We start from the raw sequence: 19,801 nt of genomic DNA, 5'->3' as shown, positions 1-19,801 counted from the left end.
TCTATGAATAGATCCCCCATCCTCTCAGTCCCTGCTCTTTGACATCTCCGAAACCCCCCCATCAGGCCTTCCCGGTACAAACTGATGGGTATTACAAATCGGGGGCCAGACCGATGCTCCCTCCACTCTCATGTTTCCTCCACTGCCCCCAGACTCTCAGGGCCGCCACTACCACTGGGCTTGTGTAGTACCGGGCCGGCGAGAACGGCAGAGGTGCCATTATCAATTCCCCAGACTTGTGTCCTTACATGATGCCACCTCCATTCGCTCCCACACTGACCACCACACCCCACTACCCATTTCCTAATCATGGCTATATTTTCCACCCAGTAATAGTTGCTAAAGTTCGGCAGTGCCAACCCACCCTCCCCTCAACTACGCTCCAGCAACATTTTCTTCACTCGCGGGGTTTTACCCGCCCACACAAAGCCCAAAATCACCTTGTTTAACTGTTTAAAAAAGGACCTTGGGATAAAGATGAGGAGACTGAAAAACGAACAGAAATCTGGGGAGGACCGTCATTTTCACGGTCTGTACCCTCCCCGCCATTGACAGCGGGAGCATGTCCCACCTTCTAAAGTCCTCCTTCGTTTGCTCTACTCGATGGGTCAGATTTAACTTATGTAGTGTCTCCCATTCCCGTGCCACCTGGATTCCCACATGTCAGAAGCTCCCTCCCGCCACTCTAAACGGCAGCTCTCCCAGTCTCCTCTCCTGCCCCCTCATCTGGATCGCGAACATCTCAGTTTTCCCCCATATTCAATTTATACCCGAAAACTGGCCAAATTCCCCTAAGATCCGCATAATCTCCCCCATCCCCCCTAGCGTCGGAAATATACAGGAGCAGGTCGTCGGCGTAAAGCGAGGACCTGTGTTCCTGCCCCCCCCCTCCCCCCCCGGAACAACCCCTTCCAGTCCCTAGATGCTCTGAACGCATCTTAATGCAGAGAGCGAATGGCTCTATGGCCAGAGCAAACAATAGCAGGGAGAGGGGACACCCTTGCCTTGTCCCTCGGTGCAGCTTAAAATAGCCCAACATCAGCCGATTTGTTCGTACACTCGCCACCGGTACCTGGTACAACAAGCGAACCCAATGATTGAAGCCCTGCCCAAACCCGAACCGTCCTAACACTTCCCACAAATAATTCCACCACCAATAATTCCACTCCACCTGGTGAAAGGCCTTTTCCGCGTCCATCGCAACCACCATCTCCATCTCTCCCCCCCCCCCCCCCCCCCCCATACCCTCTCTGAGGGCATCATGATAACATTTAAGAGCCTTCTAACATTGGCCGTCAGCTGCCTGCCCTTACCAAACCCCGTCTGGTCTTTTGCTATCGCCTCCGGGACACAGTCCTCAATCCTTAAGGCCAATATTTTAGCCAACAGTTTAGCATCCACATTCAATAGGGAGATTGGCCTATATGACCCACATAACTCTGGGTCCTTCTCCCGCTTCAGGATCAGTGAGATCGAAGCCTGAGACATTGTTAGGGGAAGGACACCCCGCTCCCTTGCCTCATTAAATGCCCTCACCAGCAGCAGACCCAGCATCTCCGAGAACTTCTTATAGAATTTCACCGGATAGCTGTCAGGTCCCAGGGCCTTACCTGACTGTATGGCCTCCAGCCCGTCTACTATTTCTTCAATTCCAATCGGGGCTCCCAACCCCGCCACCAATCCTTCCTCCACCTTCAGAAACTTCAACTCACCCAGCACCCATTCAACTGCCTCATCACCTCTACCCCATCTGGGGATTCCGACTCATATAGCCTTCCATAAAACTCCTTAAACACCCCGTTCACCCCTGCTGGGTCCAAGACCACCTCTGTCCTTCACTCTTCCTGTCTCCCTGGCCGCGTCCCTTTTCCTCAGCTGGTGTGGAAGCATCCTGCTGGCCTTCTCTCCATATTTGTATATCGCCCCCTCGCCTTCCTCAAATGCTCCACCGCCTTCCCTGTAGGTAACAGCCCAAACTCCATATGTAGCCTCTGCCACTCCTTCAGTAGTCCTGCCACGGGGCCTCCAAATATCGCCTGTCCACCTGGAGTATTTCCCCAACCAGCCTAGCCATCTCTGCTAGCTCCACCTTCTCCCTATGGGTCCGCATCGAGATTAGCTCCTCCCTAACCACTGCCCTTCCCAGACAGTTGTTGCCGCGACTTCCCCGGTGTCATTTATTTCCAGATAGTTCTGGATGGACTCCCTCACCCACCTGCACACCCCTCATCCAACCGCTAACAGGATTCTAATAGTCCCACATACAACCTCCATTGCGGGCGCTGCCCTCTCTCCTCACTCACCCGTAAGTCCACAAAATGTGGGGCATGGTCCGATACAGCAATCGGCGAATACTCGTTATCAACCACCCCCACCAGTAAAGCCCTGCTAAGGATAAAAAAAATCAAGCCGGGAGTATGCTTTGTGCGCTTGGGGAGAAAAAAGAAAACTCCTTCACTCTTGACTGTCCATACCTCCATGGGTCCACTCCCCCCATCTGCTCCATGAACCGCTTTAGTTCCTTCGCCATGGCTGGCACCCTCCCTGTCCTTGACCTCGACAGGTCCAACCTTGGATCAATGACCGTATTAAAGTCCCCACCGCCCAACCCCATGATCAGCTTTTGCGACTCTAAGCCTGGGGTCTTCCATAACACCTGCCTCATAAATTCCACATTGTTCCAGTCAGGTGCGTATATATTCAGAAGCACCACCAGCAGCCCCTCAAGCTTCCCGCTCACCATGATGTACCTGCCTCCCCATGTCCGCCACTATTCTCCCTGCCTCAAATGCCACCCGTTTGTTGGTCAGGATCGCGGGCCCCCTAGTCTTGGAATCTAACCCTGAAAGAATTACATGGCCAACCCACCCCTTCCTCTATCTGGTCTGATCTATTACCCTCAGGTGTGTCTCCTGTAACATTGCCACGTCCGCCTTCAATCCCCTCAGATGCGCGAACAGGGGAGCCCTCTCAACTGGCCCATTCAGCCCTCTAACATTCCATGTGATCAGCTTAGTCGCGGGACGATTTTACCCTATTGAATCCGGCTTGTCTTTTGGCCAGTTCCACGCCCAGGTCCAGGTAAATGTGCAGCTCATAATTCTCCCACTTGCAGCTCTGTGTCTGCTTGGCCCACCGCAAAATCTGTTCCTTGTCCAGGAACCGGTGCATTTGCACCACCATCACCCTCGGCGGTTCATTCACTTGCGGTTTCCTCGCAATGCTCTATACGCTCTGTCCACTTCCAAGAGTCGAGTAAACGTCCCTTCACCCATCAACTTTTCCAGCATATTTGACACATGTGCCCTTGTGTCCGATCCCTCACTGTCCTCCGGGAGGCCGACGATCCTCAGGTTCTGTATCCAGGACCTATTCTCCATGTCCTCCGCCTTCTCCTGCAGCCTTTTCTGGTGGTCCCGCATCAGCCCCACCTCCGCCTCCAACACGATTAAATGGTCCTCTTGCTCAGACACCTTCTGAATCGCCAATCCGTGGGCTTCCGGCCCCTGGTCCACCTGATCAATCGTTGCCTTAATCGGGTCTAGCCCTTCCTTCTTTTGCTTGGCGAAGCTCTCCTGAATGAACTCCGCCAGCTGTACCATTGACCACTGTGCCACCAAACAGGGATCCTGCACCTCCGCCATGCTTTCCCGTGCTGCAGGTTCTACAGTTGCCTTCATTACTCGACAAATTCTTCTTACACTACCACTTCTGGTCCAAGGCTCCATATACTGGTGGGGGATTTCTCCTCATTGTCTCACTCTCCACCGAATTTTCTCATACAATTCCCCCAAAAAATCGGGAGAAAAGGTCCAAAAGATCCGTCACGAGCGGGAGCCACCAAATGTGTGATCTCCTACTCTGTGGCCGCCACCGGACGTCAACAAGAAAAACGTTGCCAGTCCAATGGAGACATTTCTTCACACAAAGAGTGGTGAGCCTGTGGAATTCATTACCACAGGAAGTAGTTGATGCTAAAAATTTGAATATATTCAAGAGGCGGCTGAATATATTCAAGAGGCGGCTGGATATAGCACTTGGGGAGAATGGGATCAAAGGCTGTGGCGAGAAAGCAGGATTAGACTATTGAGTTGAATGATCAGCCACGATCGTGATGAATGGCGGAGCAGGCTCGAAGGGCCAAAAGGCCTCCTCCTGCGCCTATCTTCTATGTATCTATGTACACCACCAGAACATCATACAGGAACTGAGATATGTGAATCAAGCAGGTGGTGCGAGAAACTCAGGCCTCTGCCACATGCTTCGCAGCAACCGGAGGGCCAACATGAGCACTAGCCTCAGTTAGGTGTATGGGGAACTTACAGAAGGAGGATCACTTGTAGATTCATGTCCTAAGCTGTGTGAGTTCATTAACTCAAACTGCACACCAACTTTGATTCCATATGTTTCTGGTTTTAGGATGGCTCAGAGGAACGACACTTAAAGCATTACTGGTACACATCATGGCCTGATCAGAAGACACCAGATAATGCTCGCCCACTTTTACAGTTGGTTCAGGAGGTGGAAGATGCCAGACAGCAAGCTAAGAAGGACAACAGTGGACCAGTGATAGTCCACTGCAGGTACAACAAAGTCAATTTTGATCGACAATTTCAGGACTCAAAACTCATTGCACTGTTTACAACTTGTAACACCACCAAGGGTATTGCACTGCGATCTTTGTAGGCAGAGTGTATGAGCATACTTTGACATGAGAGTACAAGTAAACAATTTAGCGGGATTCTCCAACCCCCGCCGGGTCGGAGAATCCCTAGGGGGGGCGGCGTGAATCCCGCCCCAACGCCGGCTGCCGTATTCTCCGGAGCCGGTTTTCGGGCGGGAGCAGGGATCATGCCTCGCCAGTTGGGGCCATTGGCAGCGCCTCCCCCCCCCCCCCCCCGGCAATTCTCCAGGCCCCGTTGGGCCGAGCAGCCTTCCGTTTATGGCCAGTCCCGCCGCCATGGGTTCAACATGGTCCCACACGGCGGGTCCTGGCAGGTAAGTCGGCGGGGGTGGTCCTCGAGGGAGGGGGGTGGCCCACGATCGGGGCCCACCGATCTGCGAGTGGGACTGTGCTGTGGGGGCACTCCTTCCTTCCATGCCGACCCCTAAAGGGCTCCGCCATGGCCGGTGCGGAGAAGTGAACCGCACGCGCATGCGCCAAAAAATGCTGGCAGTTCCGCGCGTGCACGAGATCACGCTGGTCCTTTGGCGCATGCGCGAACTCACGCAGTCCCTTCGCCACCGGCTGACGCAGCACCAACCCCCCCCCCCCCCCCCCCCCGGCATCCACCTAGCCCCTGGAAGTGCAGAGAATTCCACACTTTCAGGGGCTGTTGACGCCGGAGTGGTTTGCACCTGTTTTCCCACCGGCATGGGGACTTAGTCCCCTGAAAAGGAGAATCCCACCTAAGATGTCGGTGTATTTATTTTCGCAAGGAATGTTCCACATAAGCGAGCTGCTTCAAAATCATTCAGAAATCAAACAAATGCTATCTTTGGTTATCTTCCCCATATATTTGACTGGATAGCTGAGCTATTTGCTGATGCAATCAAACCAAAACAGACAGAAAGTCTCTTGGTTAGTTTCCACAGAGTTAAGCTCCTACCAGGGTCGGGTTCTCAAACAGTCCCAGTTCGTATTCCATACCAAAGTTCAATGCCAGTCAAACACATTTTCTCTTATGTTGCTCACAAGATAGTCAAACACATGTTTTCTCAGGTTTCTCACCAGGCCCACTCCACCACATCATTTACCTCTGCAAGCACTCAAGACTGCACCAGCTTGTATTCCTCTGCAGGCAAATTACACAGCCCTTGACTTCTGCCAGGTCTTCTGCAGGCACTCAGCCAGGCCTCTGCAGGCACTCCACCAGGTCAACTCTGTTGAACCCCCCTCTTTTTATACCGGCCACTGCTTCCTGTTAGTTTCAGTGTGATGCCTTCTGGGATACATAGTGCATGTGCCTACTATGTAGTTCTGGCCGAGGAAATAAGTAGAGAGGTACTGCCCTTTCTCAATCTGGCCCAATAATAATAATTTTATAATAATCTTTATTAGTGTCACAAGTTGTTTTACATTAATGCTGCGATAAAGTTACTGTGAAAATCTCCTAATCGCCAGACTCCAGCGCCTGTTCAGGTACACTGAGGGAGAATTCAGAGTGTCCAGGAGCACCTGGAGGAAACCGGTGGAGGCACAGGAAGAACGTACAGACTCCACACAGACAGTGACCCAAGTCGGGAATCGAACCTGAGTCGCTGGTGCTGTGAAGCAACAGTGCTAATGCTGTGTTATAAACTCTAACTCATTCTATATTCTGATCTTAAAACTTTGAATCTCTTCCTTCTACAATCCACAGGATTTAGCAGTGAAATGCGAGGTGATTTGCCTCATCTCTTTTTTTTTGATGGAGATGCTTTACAGTACAGCTTTACCTTGCTTCTTTTCAAGCTGACAAAAGATCTCATGCTTCGCTCAGTTCGATGCATCGAGAGGGGAAGATTCTCATCTAAATTCTTGTTTTTGTTTCACCTATTTGTCCTTCAAATTATGCAAAATCCGGAGTCTTTCAGTTTCTGTGAATACAACTGTTTACATTGTTTTCTTGCTATTATTTTGCAGTGCCGGCATTGGGAGAACAGGCTGTTTCATTGCCACCAGCATCTGTTACAGAGAACTGAAGTATGCTGGTGTAGTTGACATATTGAGGACAACCTGCCAGCTAAGGATGGACAGGTCAGTGTGATCATTAGAAATTGGCACAGTGGGGTGGAAATAATGCAACCCATTGTGGTGGAAAGCATGGTGACTGGCCTCACGTAATTGTGGGAAACACCCAGCATCAGTCTCGTGGTGGCGGTCCGATTAAGTGTGAAATGGAAGAAGCTGAGATGTGATTCCTGATGACAGGCAGTGGAATTTCAAGTAGCCTCATTAATGAGTCAAATGACACCCAGTATCCCGGAGCCCACTGTAGTTTAGTGGTTGCCGAGGTATTAAATTGGAGCCGCAAGACTTTCCTTCATCCTATGGTTTGTGAACAGCTTCCGGGTGGGGTGGAGGGGGTGGCTACTCTGTGCCCAATCAAGGGAATCAGCAGCAGGCATGGGGTAGCCACTGAAAACTGCCCAACTCTTGCCTCTGAGCCTCCCCGCCCTCTCATGACCCCCACTCTGCATCTCCCATCCTGTCCTCAAGCAATGCCTGGGGTTCTATGATGATCCTGGGCCTCTGGTGGGTGCAGTTCTGTCAGCAATCACTGTTTCCACTGGCAACGTGAGGAGTCACTGGCCTCTGGTTGGCCAGCAGCTTCTGGCAAATCGGCTTTCTGAAACATAGGGCCTCAATCGTGGAAAGGCCTACTGGTGCACAGTTATATGCCTGATGCGCACTTGATTTCTTAGGGCCTCCCCCATAGAACTGATACTGGCACTACCAGTTCTCCCACGTTGGGCAAGATGCCAATTAGCCCAACAAAATTCCAGCCAATATCTTAATGAAATCTGAAAAAATGTTGAACCACTGGAAAACAAATGTTGAAGCACAGGAAAATAGTTTGTAGGGATTAAACAATAGTAAAGCAAACATCTTTAGTGAACGCTAAAGCTCTGCTCAACAGGAATTTTAGTTAAAACACATGCCTCGCGGTATTTACATTTATACTTCAAGAATCATATTCTAAAATGTGGCATGCTGGGAATTTCAGGTAGAAGCAGAGCTAATAACCGCACTTCAGTTTGCAGAATTTCCCAGTGTTAAGAGAATTGTGCTTTCTTCATGTGACAGAATTTCTCCTTAATTTGTTTTGCCAAATGATCTAAAAATCATCTGGAGATTAAAGCTTTAAAGCTTTTCCCTATTTTTTTTAAAGTAATTTTATTCCAATTTTAACATTTTACATTTTACAAAAAAAAACACACCCAACATGTAAAACCCCCTACCCAGTAAACCCCTCCCCCTTATGTTAACTAAGTCTCCAAAATGCAAAATGAACAAATACCAATGCTTGTGAAACCCATTGCTCGCCCCCTTTAGGGCAATTTTTCAGGGCTAAGAACTCTAATATGTCCCCTGCCATACCGAGGCACAGGGTAGAGAAGCTGACCTCCATCCCAACAGAACCTGCCTGTGAGCAATTAGCGAGGCAAAGGCTTAAACATCTGCCCCTGCACCCGTCTGCAACTCTGGCCGGTCCGACAACCCGAATATGGCCTCCAGGGGTCCGGGTTCCACATCTACATACTAAACCTTGAAGATGGTGCTGAAAATTGACCTCCAGAGTCGTTCCATCTTTGGGCATGTATATGATTAGCAGGTCCTCTCCCACACTGATCACAGATGTCCTCTACCCCTCAAAACAGCCAACTCATCCTTGCCATTGTCAGCTGCACCCTGTGCACCACGTTAAACTGTATCAGCCCCAGCCTCACACTTGGTCGAGATATTCACCCTCCACAGCACTTCGCACGCAATCCCTCCTCTAATGCTGCCCCCAACTCCTCTTCCCAATTTAGCCTTAATCCCCTCCCTGAACACCTTATCCTCCTCCAGAATCCTCCCATAAATCATCTAGGCGATTCCCCCCTCTCTAATCCCCCGTAGACAGCACCTCCTCCAGCAAAGAGGAGACGATAGCTATCGGAAAGGTTGGAAAAACCTTCTTCGCAAAGTCCCGCACCTGCATATACCGGAAACTCTCCTCCCGTGCCAGAACAAACTTCTCATTTAACTCCTCCAAGCTCGCAAACCACCCTCCCAGAAACAGATCCTTCATCTCCCTGATCCCCCAGTCCTCCCATTCACAGAACCTTGCATCCAGCCTCTCCAGCGCGATCTGTGATTCCCCATGATTGTCATCACCCTCGACCCTGCTCCCAACCTAAGTGCTGCCAAACTACCTCCAAATCATCAGTGTGGCCACCACCACAGGACTACGTGAATACTTCCCTGGAGCCAATGGGAGTGGCGTCGTTGCCAACGCCCGCAACCCCGAGCCACTGCACAAGCCTGTCTTCATCTTACCCACAAAACCGCCACCTCCCTATTCCAATCCCGTACCTTCTCCACATTTGCCACCCAATAATGATATATCAAATTCAAGAGGCCTAACCCACCCCCCCAACTGCCATCCCCTATGCAGTACCACCTCCATTATCCTGACCACCTTCCCCACCCAGACGGACAAGGTAGTCAGCCTATCCACCCTTTTGAAAAAGGCCTTAGCAAAAAGACCGGCAGGCACTGAAATAAAACAAAAACCACGGTAAAATGTTCATCTTCACTGCCTGCACCCGGCCTGCTAACGACAGAGGAAGGTTATCTCACCTCAGCAAATCTGCCTTCATCCTCCCACCAGGCTTGAAAAATTCAACTTCTGAAGAACAGCCCAATCCAAAGCCACCTGCACCTCAGATACCTAAAATGAGACGCTGTCACATGGAATGGCAATCCCCCCCGCCGCCTTACCCAGACCCTGAAGTGGAAACCACAAAATACTCACTTTTCCCCAATCGGCATCTTTCCAATTGCTGCCTTCACCTCTTCCACCCCCACCGACTCCTCCAGCATCGCCCTCTCCATTTCACCCACCTTCGGACATTCTAACCTCCCCAAAAACTCCTTCATCTCCTGTTTATCCTCTGGTGGTTCTGACTTAAACAAGTCTCTGTAAAACTCCTTAAAAACCTAATTAATTTGCTCCGGGGCCACCACCTGCTCGCCTACCCTATCCCAAAGCTGAATTATCTCCCTTGCCACAGTTTCTCTACGGAGCTGGCTTGATAACATACCTTCAGATGACGCACCATTTTTCCTGTGAACAGCAGACCAAACCTTGCATGCAACCCCTTCCTCTTCACCAGGAGTCTCCCAATTCCTCGAGTACATAAACCTCCATGGGTTAACCCACCCCTAGCTCCCTCATAAACCCCACCAGTGCCTTTGCCACCCCCTGTCCCCCACCCCACCCCAACAGGGTTAGCGAGCGCTGCAGGGACCCTTGGTTCCAGCACTGTATTCCAATCCCCCCCAAAAATTGCCTGAAAGGTGATGTACCATCAATCGGACGCAAGTCGAGATGAAGATCCAAACATTAGGCTTTAATCGACTAGTTGTGTGCCTGGCAGTCAACTTACATAGACAGGCCGACTGCCGGGTCCTACGGGTTCTTATACCCCGCCTCGTAGGCAGGACTACTTGCCTCCCGACCAATCGGTGAGCAGTCACATGACTAGTCTCAACCAACCAGCCGAGAGGCACATGACCGGCCTGAGCCAATGGGCAGCGAGTGTTCTGCACCAATGGCAGATAGGTACCGTAAACCTCCTAGTCATATCACCACATTCACCCCTTGTGTAGAAAGAAGCCGGGGGGGGGGGGGGGTGGGGGGAGGGGGCGGGGGCGGGGGGGGGGGGGAGTAGGAAGGTGGGGGGGGGCTGTAGGACTGGTGATATGACCAGAGCTTGTGAGGTGTACCAAGGTAATTGGTGGCTGCCCACTGGCTCGCGACGATTGTGCAGAACAATGAACAGTTTACAAGTAAAACGAGAGAAAAGAAATGTGCACCATGTACATTGGAACTCTGAATGACACGAGGGGTCCGATAAAAGTCCAGTGTAAACATCAGATCGACACGATCAGTCTGTCGGGCGCCCTCGATGTTCTGCTGGACTGTCGCAGCGGTGCCAGTGACGTCGGGCCGGTAGCCGTCCTTGGCTCCGGGAGCGGCGGTTGTGATCCTGTGTCCGTACCCCTGGTAGGTGCCAGTGAAACTCTGGCTGGGGCAGCGGGTTCCTGTGCGCTGGGTTGCGGGGGCGCCGGGGGGAATGGGGACTGGGAGGAAGGCGTTGGTGTGGGGGGTTGAGGCTGCACGCCGGCGGGTGCCAGGTCTCAAAGGGAGACCGTGTCCTGCCGACCGTCGGGATACTCCACGTACACGTACTGTGGGTTAGCGTGGAGTGACTGGACTCGTTCAACCAACGGGTCAGACTTGTGCACCCGCACATGCTTCCGGAGCAGGATGGGCCCGGGGCGGCCAGCAAGGTCGGGAGTGGGGATCCTGCAGACGACTTTCTAGGGAAAACAAGAAGACGTTCGTGACGTGTTTGGTTTGTGGTAGTGCAGAGGAGAGACCAAATTGAATGGAGGACGTCGGGGATGACTTCTTGCCAGTGGGAGATAGGGAGATCTCTGGACCATAGGGCCAGTAGGACAGTCTTCCAGACTGTGCCATTCTCCCGCTCGACCTGCCCGTTACCCTGAGGGTTATAACTGGTCGTCCTGCTAGAGGCCCCTGCTGAGCAGGAATTGACGCAGTTCGTCGCTCATAAAAGAGGACTGCCGGTTGCTGTGGATGTACGCGGGGTAACCGAACAGGGAGAAAATGGAGAGGAGGGCCTTGATGGCGGTTGTTATGGTCATGTCAGGGCAGGGGATGGCGAAAGGGAAGCGGGAGTACTCGTCAATCACGCTTAAGAAGTAGGTGTTGCGATTGTTGGAGGGGAGGGGACCCTTGAAGTCCATACTAAGACGTTCAAAAGGGCAAGACGCCTTTACTAAATGTGCTTGCTCGGGGCGGTAAATGTGCGGTTTGCACTCTGCGCAACTGTGGCAGTCTCTGGTCACGGTCCTGACCTCCTCGATGGAGTAGGGCAGGTTGCGGGTCTTGATAAAGTGGTAGAAGCGGGTTACCCCTGGATGGCAGAGGCCCGCATGGAGGACGCGGAGACGGTCAATCTGCGCGCTGGCGCAGGTACCGCGCGACAGGACATCAGGAGGCTCGTTGAGCTTCCCAGGACGATACAAGATATCGTAGTTGTACGTGGACAACTCGATCCGCCACGCAAGATCTTGTCGTTCTTGATCTTGTCCCTCTGTGCATTATCAAACATAAAGGCCACTGACCGCTGGTCTGTGAGGAGGGTGAACCTTCTGCCGGCCAGATAGTGCCTCCAGTATCGCACAGCTTCAACTATGGCCTGTGCCTCCTTTTCCACCGAGGAATGGCGGAGTTCGGAAGTGGGAGGGTCCAGGAGAAGAAGGCCACGGGTCTGCCCGCTTGGTTCAGGGTGGCCGCCAGAGCTACATCAGACGCGTCGCTCTCAACCTGGAATGGGAGGTACCCATTGATAGCACGCATCATGGCCTTTGCGATATCCGCTTTGATGCGGCTAAAGGCCTGGCGAGCCTTCATCGACAGTGGAAAAGTATTCGATTGGATGAGGGGGCGGGCTTTCTCAGTCTAATTCGGGACCCACTGGGCGTAATAGGAAAAGAAGCCCAGACAGCGTTTGAGGGATTTAAGGGAGTTGGGGAGAGGGAGTTCCATCAGGGGGCGCATGCGTTCGGGATCGGGGCCTATCACTCCGTTACGCACTACGTAGCCGAGGATGGCTAGACGGTCGGTGCTAAATACACACTTATCTTTATTGTAAGTGAAGAAAAGGAGTTTTGCGGTACGGAGGAATTTTTGGAGGTTGGTGTCGTGATCCTGCTGGTCGTGGCCGCAGATGGTGACATTATCAAGATACGGAAATGTCGCCCGTAAGTCGTATTGGTCAACCATTCGGTCCATCTCCCGTTGGAAGACCGAGACTCCATTTGTGACACCGAGTGGAACCCTAAGAAAATGATAGAGGCGCCCATCTGCCTCGAATGCGGTGTACTTGCGGTCACTCGCGCGGATGGGAAGCTGGTGATAGGCGGACTTAAGATCCACCATGGAGAAGACTTTGTACTTCGCGATCCTGTTAACCAGGTCGAAGATACGGGGGAGAGGATACGCGCCCAGCTGCGTAAACCTGTTGATGGTCTGACTGTAGTCAATAACCATTCGGTTTTTCTCCCCAGTCCGAACTACCAGCACTTGGGCTCGCCAGGGACTGTTGCTGGCCTCGATGACTCCTTCCTTCAATAGCCTCTGAACCTCGGACCTGATGAAGGTCCGGTTCTGGGCACTGTATCGTCTGATCCTAGTTGCGACTGGTTTGCAATCCGGGGTGAGGTTCGCAAATAAGGAAGGGGGGTCCACTTTGAGGGACACGAGGCTGCAGACAGTAAGGGGGGGTTGCACTGGAAATCCAGTCCTAAGAGTGCCAGCGCGCAGAGGCGGGGGAGGACGAGGAGTTTGTTGTTTTTCAAAACTCACCCATGGACCGTGAGGTCCGCTATGCAGCACCCGGTGATGTGGACGGAGTGCGTACCTGAGGCTAGAGCTATCTTATGCTTGACTGAGTGAACTTGGAGCGCGCAGCGTCTTCCCGTATCAGGGTGGACAAAACTTTCTGTGCTTCCGGAGTCTAGTAGGCAGCTCGTTTCGTGTCCATTGAGAAGTATCTGTCCCGTTGCCGTAGAGAGCGTGCGTGGTCGCGACTGGTCGAGAGTCACTGCAGCGAGTCGTGACAGTAGGTCTGGGTCATCTTCATTTGCAGAGTAGTCACTGGTGGGGTCTTCTGTGTTGGTCCAAAATGGCGGCGTCCGTCGGCCGCACGCGGAGTCGGGACCCCAAGATGGCGGCACCCAGGACCCGCACGTGGAGTCGGGGCCCCAAGATGGCGCCACCCAGGTCCCGCACGTCGGGTCGGGGCCCCAAGATGGCGGCGCCCGGGACCCACACGTGGTGTCCGGGACCCAAAATGGCGGCGCCCGTGGGTCACTCGTGGGGGCTGGAGTCAGGGGCAGAGAAGTCCGTGGGTCACTCGTGGTAGCTGGGAGCGACGGTAGGGGGGCCTGTGTGCCACGTGGGGCCCTGGGGGAGCGCGGGGGGGGGGGGGGGCGATCCACGGTCGCTGCACGTAACAGCAGCGACCGACTTTGACTGACAGGCCACCGAGTAATGACCTTTCTTCCTGCAGCATTTACACACTGCGGAGCGGGCCGGACAGCGCGGGCGGGGGTGCTTTCCTAGGCCACAGAAATAACAGCAGGGCCCCGTGAGCTTATCGGGTCGCCCCGCAGCGCAGGCCTGGGGGGGTCAGAGTCGGCGGGGGACAAGGGGGTTGCATGACACGTTGCCCAAGGGGCTGCCGGGCGTTTCGGTCGGCAACCTCCAGGGAGGATGCGAGGGTCCGTGTCTCAGCGAGGCTCAAGGTGTCCTTCTCTAGCAACCTCTGCCGAATTGCAGAATGTTGCATGCCTGCAATGAAGGCATCACGGATTAACAGTTCTGTGTGCTCTGCCGCAGTAACTTGTGGGCAGGCGCAATTTCTCCCCAAGACAACGAGGGCCCGATAAAATTCGTTAAGGGACTCACCGGGAAACTATTGCCTTGTAGATAGGAGATACCGTGCATAAACTTGGTTAACAGGCTTGAGGAAATGTCCTTTCAGAAGGTCCATGGCCGCATCATAATCTCGTTCGTCCTCAATCATCGAGTAGACGGAGGTGCCCACGCACGAGTGGAGGATGTGAAGTTTCTGCTCCTTGGTAGGCTGGCTGTCTGTAGTGGAGAGGTAGCTGTTGAAACACGCCAGCCAGTGTTTAAAAGTTGCTGACGCGTTTGTAGTGTGCGGGCTGATTCGGAGGCAGTCTGGTTTGATCCGTAGCTCCATTTTAAACTTCTAGTCGATTAAATTGATGTACCATCAATCGGACACAAGTCGAGATGAAGATCCAAACATTAGGCTTTAATCGACTAGTTGTGTGCCCGGTAGTCAACTTACAGAGAAAGGCCAACTGCCGGGTCCTACGGGTTCTTATACCCCGCCTCATAGGCGGGACTACTTGCCTCCCGACCAATCGGTGAGCAGTCACATGACTAGTCTCAACCAACCAGCCGAGAGGCATATGACCGGCCTGAGCCAATGGGCAGCGAGTGTTCTGCACCAATGGCAGATAGGTACCGTAAACCTCCTAGTCATATCACCACAAAAGGTATTTGGAATGGCAGCCAGCAATTTCTTAACAAATCCTGCGTCATCCCAATTGGAGCCATATACGCTAACCAAGACCACCGAGAACCCCCTCCAGCGCACCCTTGCACGTTCCACGTCACCATTCTGACCGGGGGCCTCTCGCCCCTCTTTCCCGTCCGTTCGCCATTACCAGTACCCCAGGTCCCGCCCATCCGGCAGGACCATTAATCCCCACCTCCCCCTTCTCAGAATCCCCAATCACTTCTTCATGTGAACACATCACCTAGTATCGATCCCCTCCACCCACCATTCACACCTCCCAGGTCCATCGAAACTTGTCCAGGCCGGCTCCAACGACCGCAGCACTTCCCCACCACACTGCCATTCACTTGTCAACCTTAGTTGGCTAGCGCGGTGACCCCTGCCAGAGCCCCCTCCTCCTCCAAAATATACACTCAGGAGCCTGAGCCCCCCCCCCCCCCCTCGCCATGTCCAAAACCCTCCAATACCCCCACCCCACACTCCCATCAGAAGCTAACTTCAACACTCCCCCGGCTATACATTCAGAGTGGGGGAATACATCAATGGAAAAAAAACCAAAAAGAAAAACTGAATAAAAACCAGTGAGAATCAAAGAATAAAGATCCCAGTCCACATTGTCTAAGTACAAATCCCAAACTCATCTCAGTCCCAGTCCTTCAGCCTTCACGAACGCCTCCGCCTCCTCCACCGTCTCAAAATAGAAGACTTTTGAATTGTGAGTCACTCACAGCTTTGCCGGCTAGACCACTCGAAACGTCACACCGCTGGTGTACAGCACCACCTTCAACCGACCGAAGGCCGCCCGCCTTCTCGTCAACTCCGCTCTTCTCCCTCCCCCATCAACTTGGCGAACAGATCCGCAAGGTACTCGGTCAGTCTCCGGCCCTCCACCCCCTCAGGCAAGCCCATGATCCTCAAATTCTGTTTCCTCGACCTGTTCTCCATGTCCTCCACTTGACTTTTAGGTCTTTATTGACCTCCACCATCCTCTGCAGCTCCTCACCCATCGAGGTGAACTGGTCGCCATGCTGCAACAATGCCTCCTCCACCCCCTTCATTTTCTTTCCTTGCCCTCACACCTCCAGCAACGTCTTCAGCAAAGCAGCCTTTATCGGGGCAAGCGTCTCCTCTACCCATTCTTTGAGCAAGTCATCATCTCTCGCCAATGCACCTCTAAATGCTTGCCGAACAGCCTTTCACACTTCCCCGATACCACCTCGGTCAGAGTTTCAAACTTAATGAGGGGTGGCCCCACCCGATGAACCAGCACCCACCATCTTCCTTCCAGTTGGACTCACAACAGCACTCGCTGGTGGACTTGCGCTCGCCACTTCCTTCCCTGACCTTTCTTCTTGATGGTCGACATTCCACGGATCCCTTACAACTTCCCACACCAGCTCATCCGAAAAGTACTCCTGAGACCAGGCAAAAATCAAAGACTGTAGCAGAAGTCACCCAACGTGCGACCTCCACCTACATGTCGCTACCCGAATTCCCCTAAAGTTTTTCTCTATTAACAATTACTTACTTTGTAAGAGAATCAAGTTTAGACACACACAGTAGCCAACAGAAAAGGAGACAGAGATCAGTTTTTCGAACAACAACATAATTTGATGATTCAAGAATGTAAAAACTCCATGTGGAGTATGCATATTCTCCCCGTATCGGCTTGGGTCTCATCCCCACATCCCAAAGATGTACAGGGTAGGTGAATTTGCCACGCTAAATTGCCCTTGGAAAAAAAAGCATTGGTACTCTTAAGTTTTTAAAAAAATGTAAAAACAATCATGGTTTGTGGAAGGTTCATTTTTTCCAGTGCATAAGTTATTTTATCTCTTTGCACAGTGTATAAAAGTATTTTTAGAAATAAAACAAGCTGGCAGATGCATATAAAGAATTTTTATTGAGCTTCACATGATAACTGTTATCACCTATTAATATTTTATTTTAAAGATAGTACACAGAGTGAACCAAATGATTAGATCCCCTGACTTCGCCCTTGATACTGAGACTTTAAAAATATTAATTGTTTAAAAAAGATATATCAAGTGCAGTCGATAAGAGAAACACTAATTATATACGTTTTATGAGCTAATACAAATCTTTGGCTGAGAAATTGGATGATGCTGCAACCATTTTGCAATTGTAAAATAGCACAAGTGCATCCAACATGGAGGGCAGAACACTTGCATTTGCTTCGCACCTGCTTCGAGTCAGAAGTGCACCACCTCTGATTGGCACCAAAAGATGCGTACATGGACCACATCTGAAACAAATGTTAGACCCTTGGCATATACAAATAGGGAGCTAACCAGGTGTTTAAGGCTCCTTTTATTAAATTCAGTTGGACGCAGATGGCCAAAAAAACTAGGTTTGCTTGCAGCGTAACAAAGGGCCTTAAAGGGATGAGTGTAGGGTGCCATCAAAAAGGCCAATTTTGTGACAACATTGCACCGCATTGCATCCAAAATCTGCTATCATCCATTGCTTGCCTATCTCCCAATAGACATCCTGTCAATCTCCTGGATACTAACCCCTTCTGCTCCCAATCACACCCTCTTACTCATTATTTCCTCCCTCACCTGATCATCCCTCTCCCCAACCCAACCCAGTTCTGGCATTTTCATGATCTGCTTCCTTGGAGTGCAATAAAATAATTCAGTACTACTTTTGGTGAGCCACTTTGGTTCCTACACATGCTCTGAACAGTTCCAAACTATAAAGTCAACTGTAATCTTACTTGGGTCATAGGGCCCTGATATTCAGATTTAAATGATTCTTTTGCCTGAAACAAGTAACTCCTTTTAAGACCCCTTTCAAAATTGTTATGGGCCAGGATTTAGAGAACACCAAAGTGTATCATGGAGTTCACCTGACCCACGACTTTTAATAGATTTTGGTTATGGGGAGCACAAGTGTGATGGGGAGTACATGTGTGATGCAACAGAGATCTAAAGTACTTTTAAAACAAAACCATGTTTATTTATGAATCCAGTTAACACTTTATAAACCCAGATCATTTGAGGATTTCAGTCTTTAGATTGCAGAGAGAGATCAATGCACCTTCTTGCTGTGACTGCAGCTTCTTCAGCTCCAAAGCGAAACTTAAACACACAGACACACACCAGCCTTTTTGCTAAAAGCAAAAGTAAAAGCAGACTTACAGCTCAGCTCCACCCACACACTGACATCACGGCAGCTATTTGATAAACACCCATTTCTTAAAGGTACATCCACTACAGCAATTTGATAAACATCTATTTCTTAAATGTACTCTCACATGACAAAATGGATTCAGTTACATTGCCAGTGTTCCCCAGTGGGACACCAGGCAAAAGCAAACAAAATTAATCTCTTAAGCCTCAATGGTTTTTTTTGTCATGCTGGGAGATGCTGGACCTGAGTTTTTTTGGAGTTTGAAAGGCCCTGCGTACTACCCAAAATGGCGCTAGAACCCCAATTCTAGAAGTCCCACCCCAAGTTTGCATATTTGTGGTTCATGGAGACAGCTGCACACTTAGAAGTGAAGCTGCCTTCAAACAGATCCATTTTGCATTAATGGAATGTACAAAACATTACTTGTGGGGTTTAGATATTTGAGCAAAAGATATTCAAAATTTTTTTGAAAAGGTAGGCTACCCTTTTGGAGAGGTCCAGGTTCTCCCTTGGGAGAGAACGGTGCCACTTGTGAGAGAACAGGTGGCCTTTTGGGCGGTTAAAAGTCGTAATGCGTGTACAAAAATGGACTCAGCGGAACTGTCAAGCTGTCGAGGCATTTAAATCCCTAAGCTCTTTAATTTTTTTGAAAAAAACCCCTTGCAGTTGAAGCAAAATATTCCAAATAAATTGGAAGGATTGTGGACATTGTTTGTGGAGTCTAATGTGATGTGAATGTTGTGTTGTTTCTTAGGGGAGGAATGATCCAGACATGTGAACAGTACCAGTTTGTGCACCATGCCCTGAGTCTGTGTGAGAGACAGCTATCCCAACAAGCGGAGGAATGAGTGACAGCCTGCCCACCAACCAGCCATGGACCAAAGTGACAAAAAAATAATTATTGACCCTTTCGTAATATTGCTCATGTATGTGTGTATGTGGTTTACAACCAGAATGTGTCATTGTCACTGAAGTGGACATGCAACCATGAATGTTAGTACCCAAGCCTTTTCATTTAAAAAAAAAACTTTTCAAATGATGAAATTGTGGACAAGTTAAACGTTAAACAATCATTTATACTGTTAAGCGTGCATACCTGTGTTTATGCCTGAATAGACATCTGTCTCTTTTCACAGGAGCTGCAGGTAATTCACTTAGGTTTCTAAACTAACACTTGGCATTGCCAAGATCAGTGATGTTCTCTCTTCCTGTGAGATGTTCAGCTGGATATTGAATTCCCATTACATTGTCTGACGTTCAGGGAGTTTTCCCATCTTTAATGTTCCCCCACAAACATCACCAAAAACAATTATCTGCGTTTTCAACTCATGGCTCTTTCTGTGTACGTTTGGGTAATTTCCAAGAATCAGGATAAACTGCTCTTGTAAGTGTAAGTTCCTTCCTTGCTTTGTTTTAGCTCTACTTACGATGGTAAAACAAATCCCCCAAAAAAGATATGTTTCAACTTGAATTGTGCCGCTTTTTTCTTCTTCTTAGACAGTCCCTCAGAATGGAGGTTGACTTACTTGTACTCTGGTTCAAAGAGCTCTAAAAAGGCAGATACGTCCAATGAGCTATCGCCAGACACTGCCATGTGGGGCAGGTGGTGTTTGAAGGGTTGGGTAAATAGGCTGTTTGGAGGTTTGTGCGCTCCCTCTGATGCCTCGACTTCACAGCTGCACGCTCCTGGCAAAGTCTCTTGATGGTGCAGGTTTGATGCACTCCCGAATGAGCCTTCTCTATTTTGATC

General features: G+C 50.7%; 1 protein-coding gene across 2 annotated transcripts in view; it reads left to right on the top strand.

Annotated features, from left to right (window-relative positions):
• ptpn5 (protein tyrosine phosphatase non-receptor type 5) overlaps nucleotides 1-19,445 on the top strand; it is a 271,921-nt gene extending 252,476 nt beyond the window's left edge. For both annotated transcript variants that reach the window (XM_038807521.1, XM_038807520.1), the window contains exons 11-13: nucleotides 4,420-4,583; nucleotides 6,626-6,739; nucleotides 18,806-19,445. In XM_038807521.1, coding sequence (XP_038663449.1) covers nucleotides 4,420-4,583; nucleotides 6,626-6,739; nucleotides 18,806-18,899 — 372 coding nt within the window. In that variant the 3' untranslated portion in view covers nucleotides 18,900-19,445. The remainder of the gene's footprint in view (nucleotides 1-4,419; nucleotides 4,584-6,625; nucleotides 6,740-18,805) is intronic.
• The last annotated feature ends 356 nt before the right edge of the window (nucleotides 19,446-19,801 follow it).

This window comes from Scyliorhinus canicula, chromosome 9 (genome assembly GCF_902713615.1).
Source record: "Scyliorhinus canicula chromosome 9, sScyCan1.1, whole genome shotgun sequence".
NCBI lineage: Eukaryota > Metazoa > Chordata > Chondrichthyes > Carcharhiniformes > Scyliorhinidae > Scyliorhinus > Scyliorhinus canicula.
The sequence above is the reverse complement of the archived record's forward strand: the minus strand, read 5'-3'. Positions and strand labels throughout refer to the sequence as shown.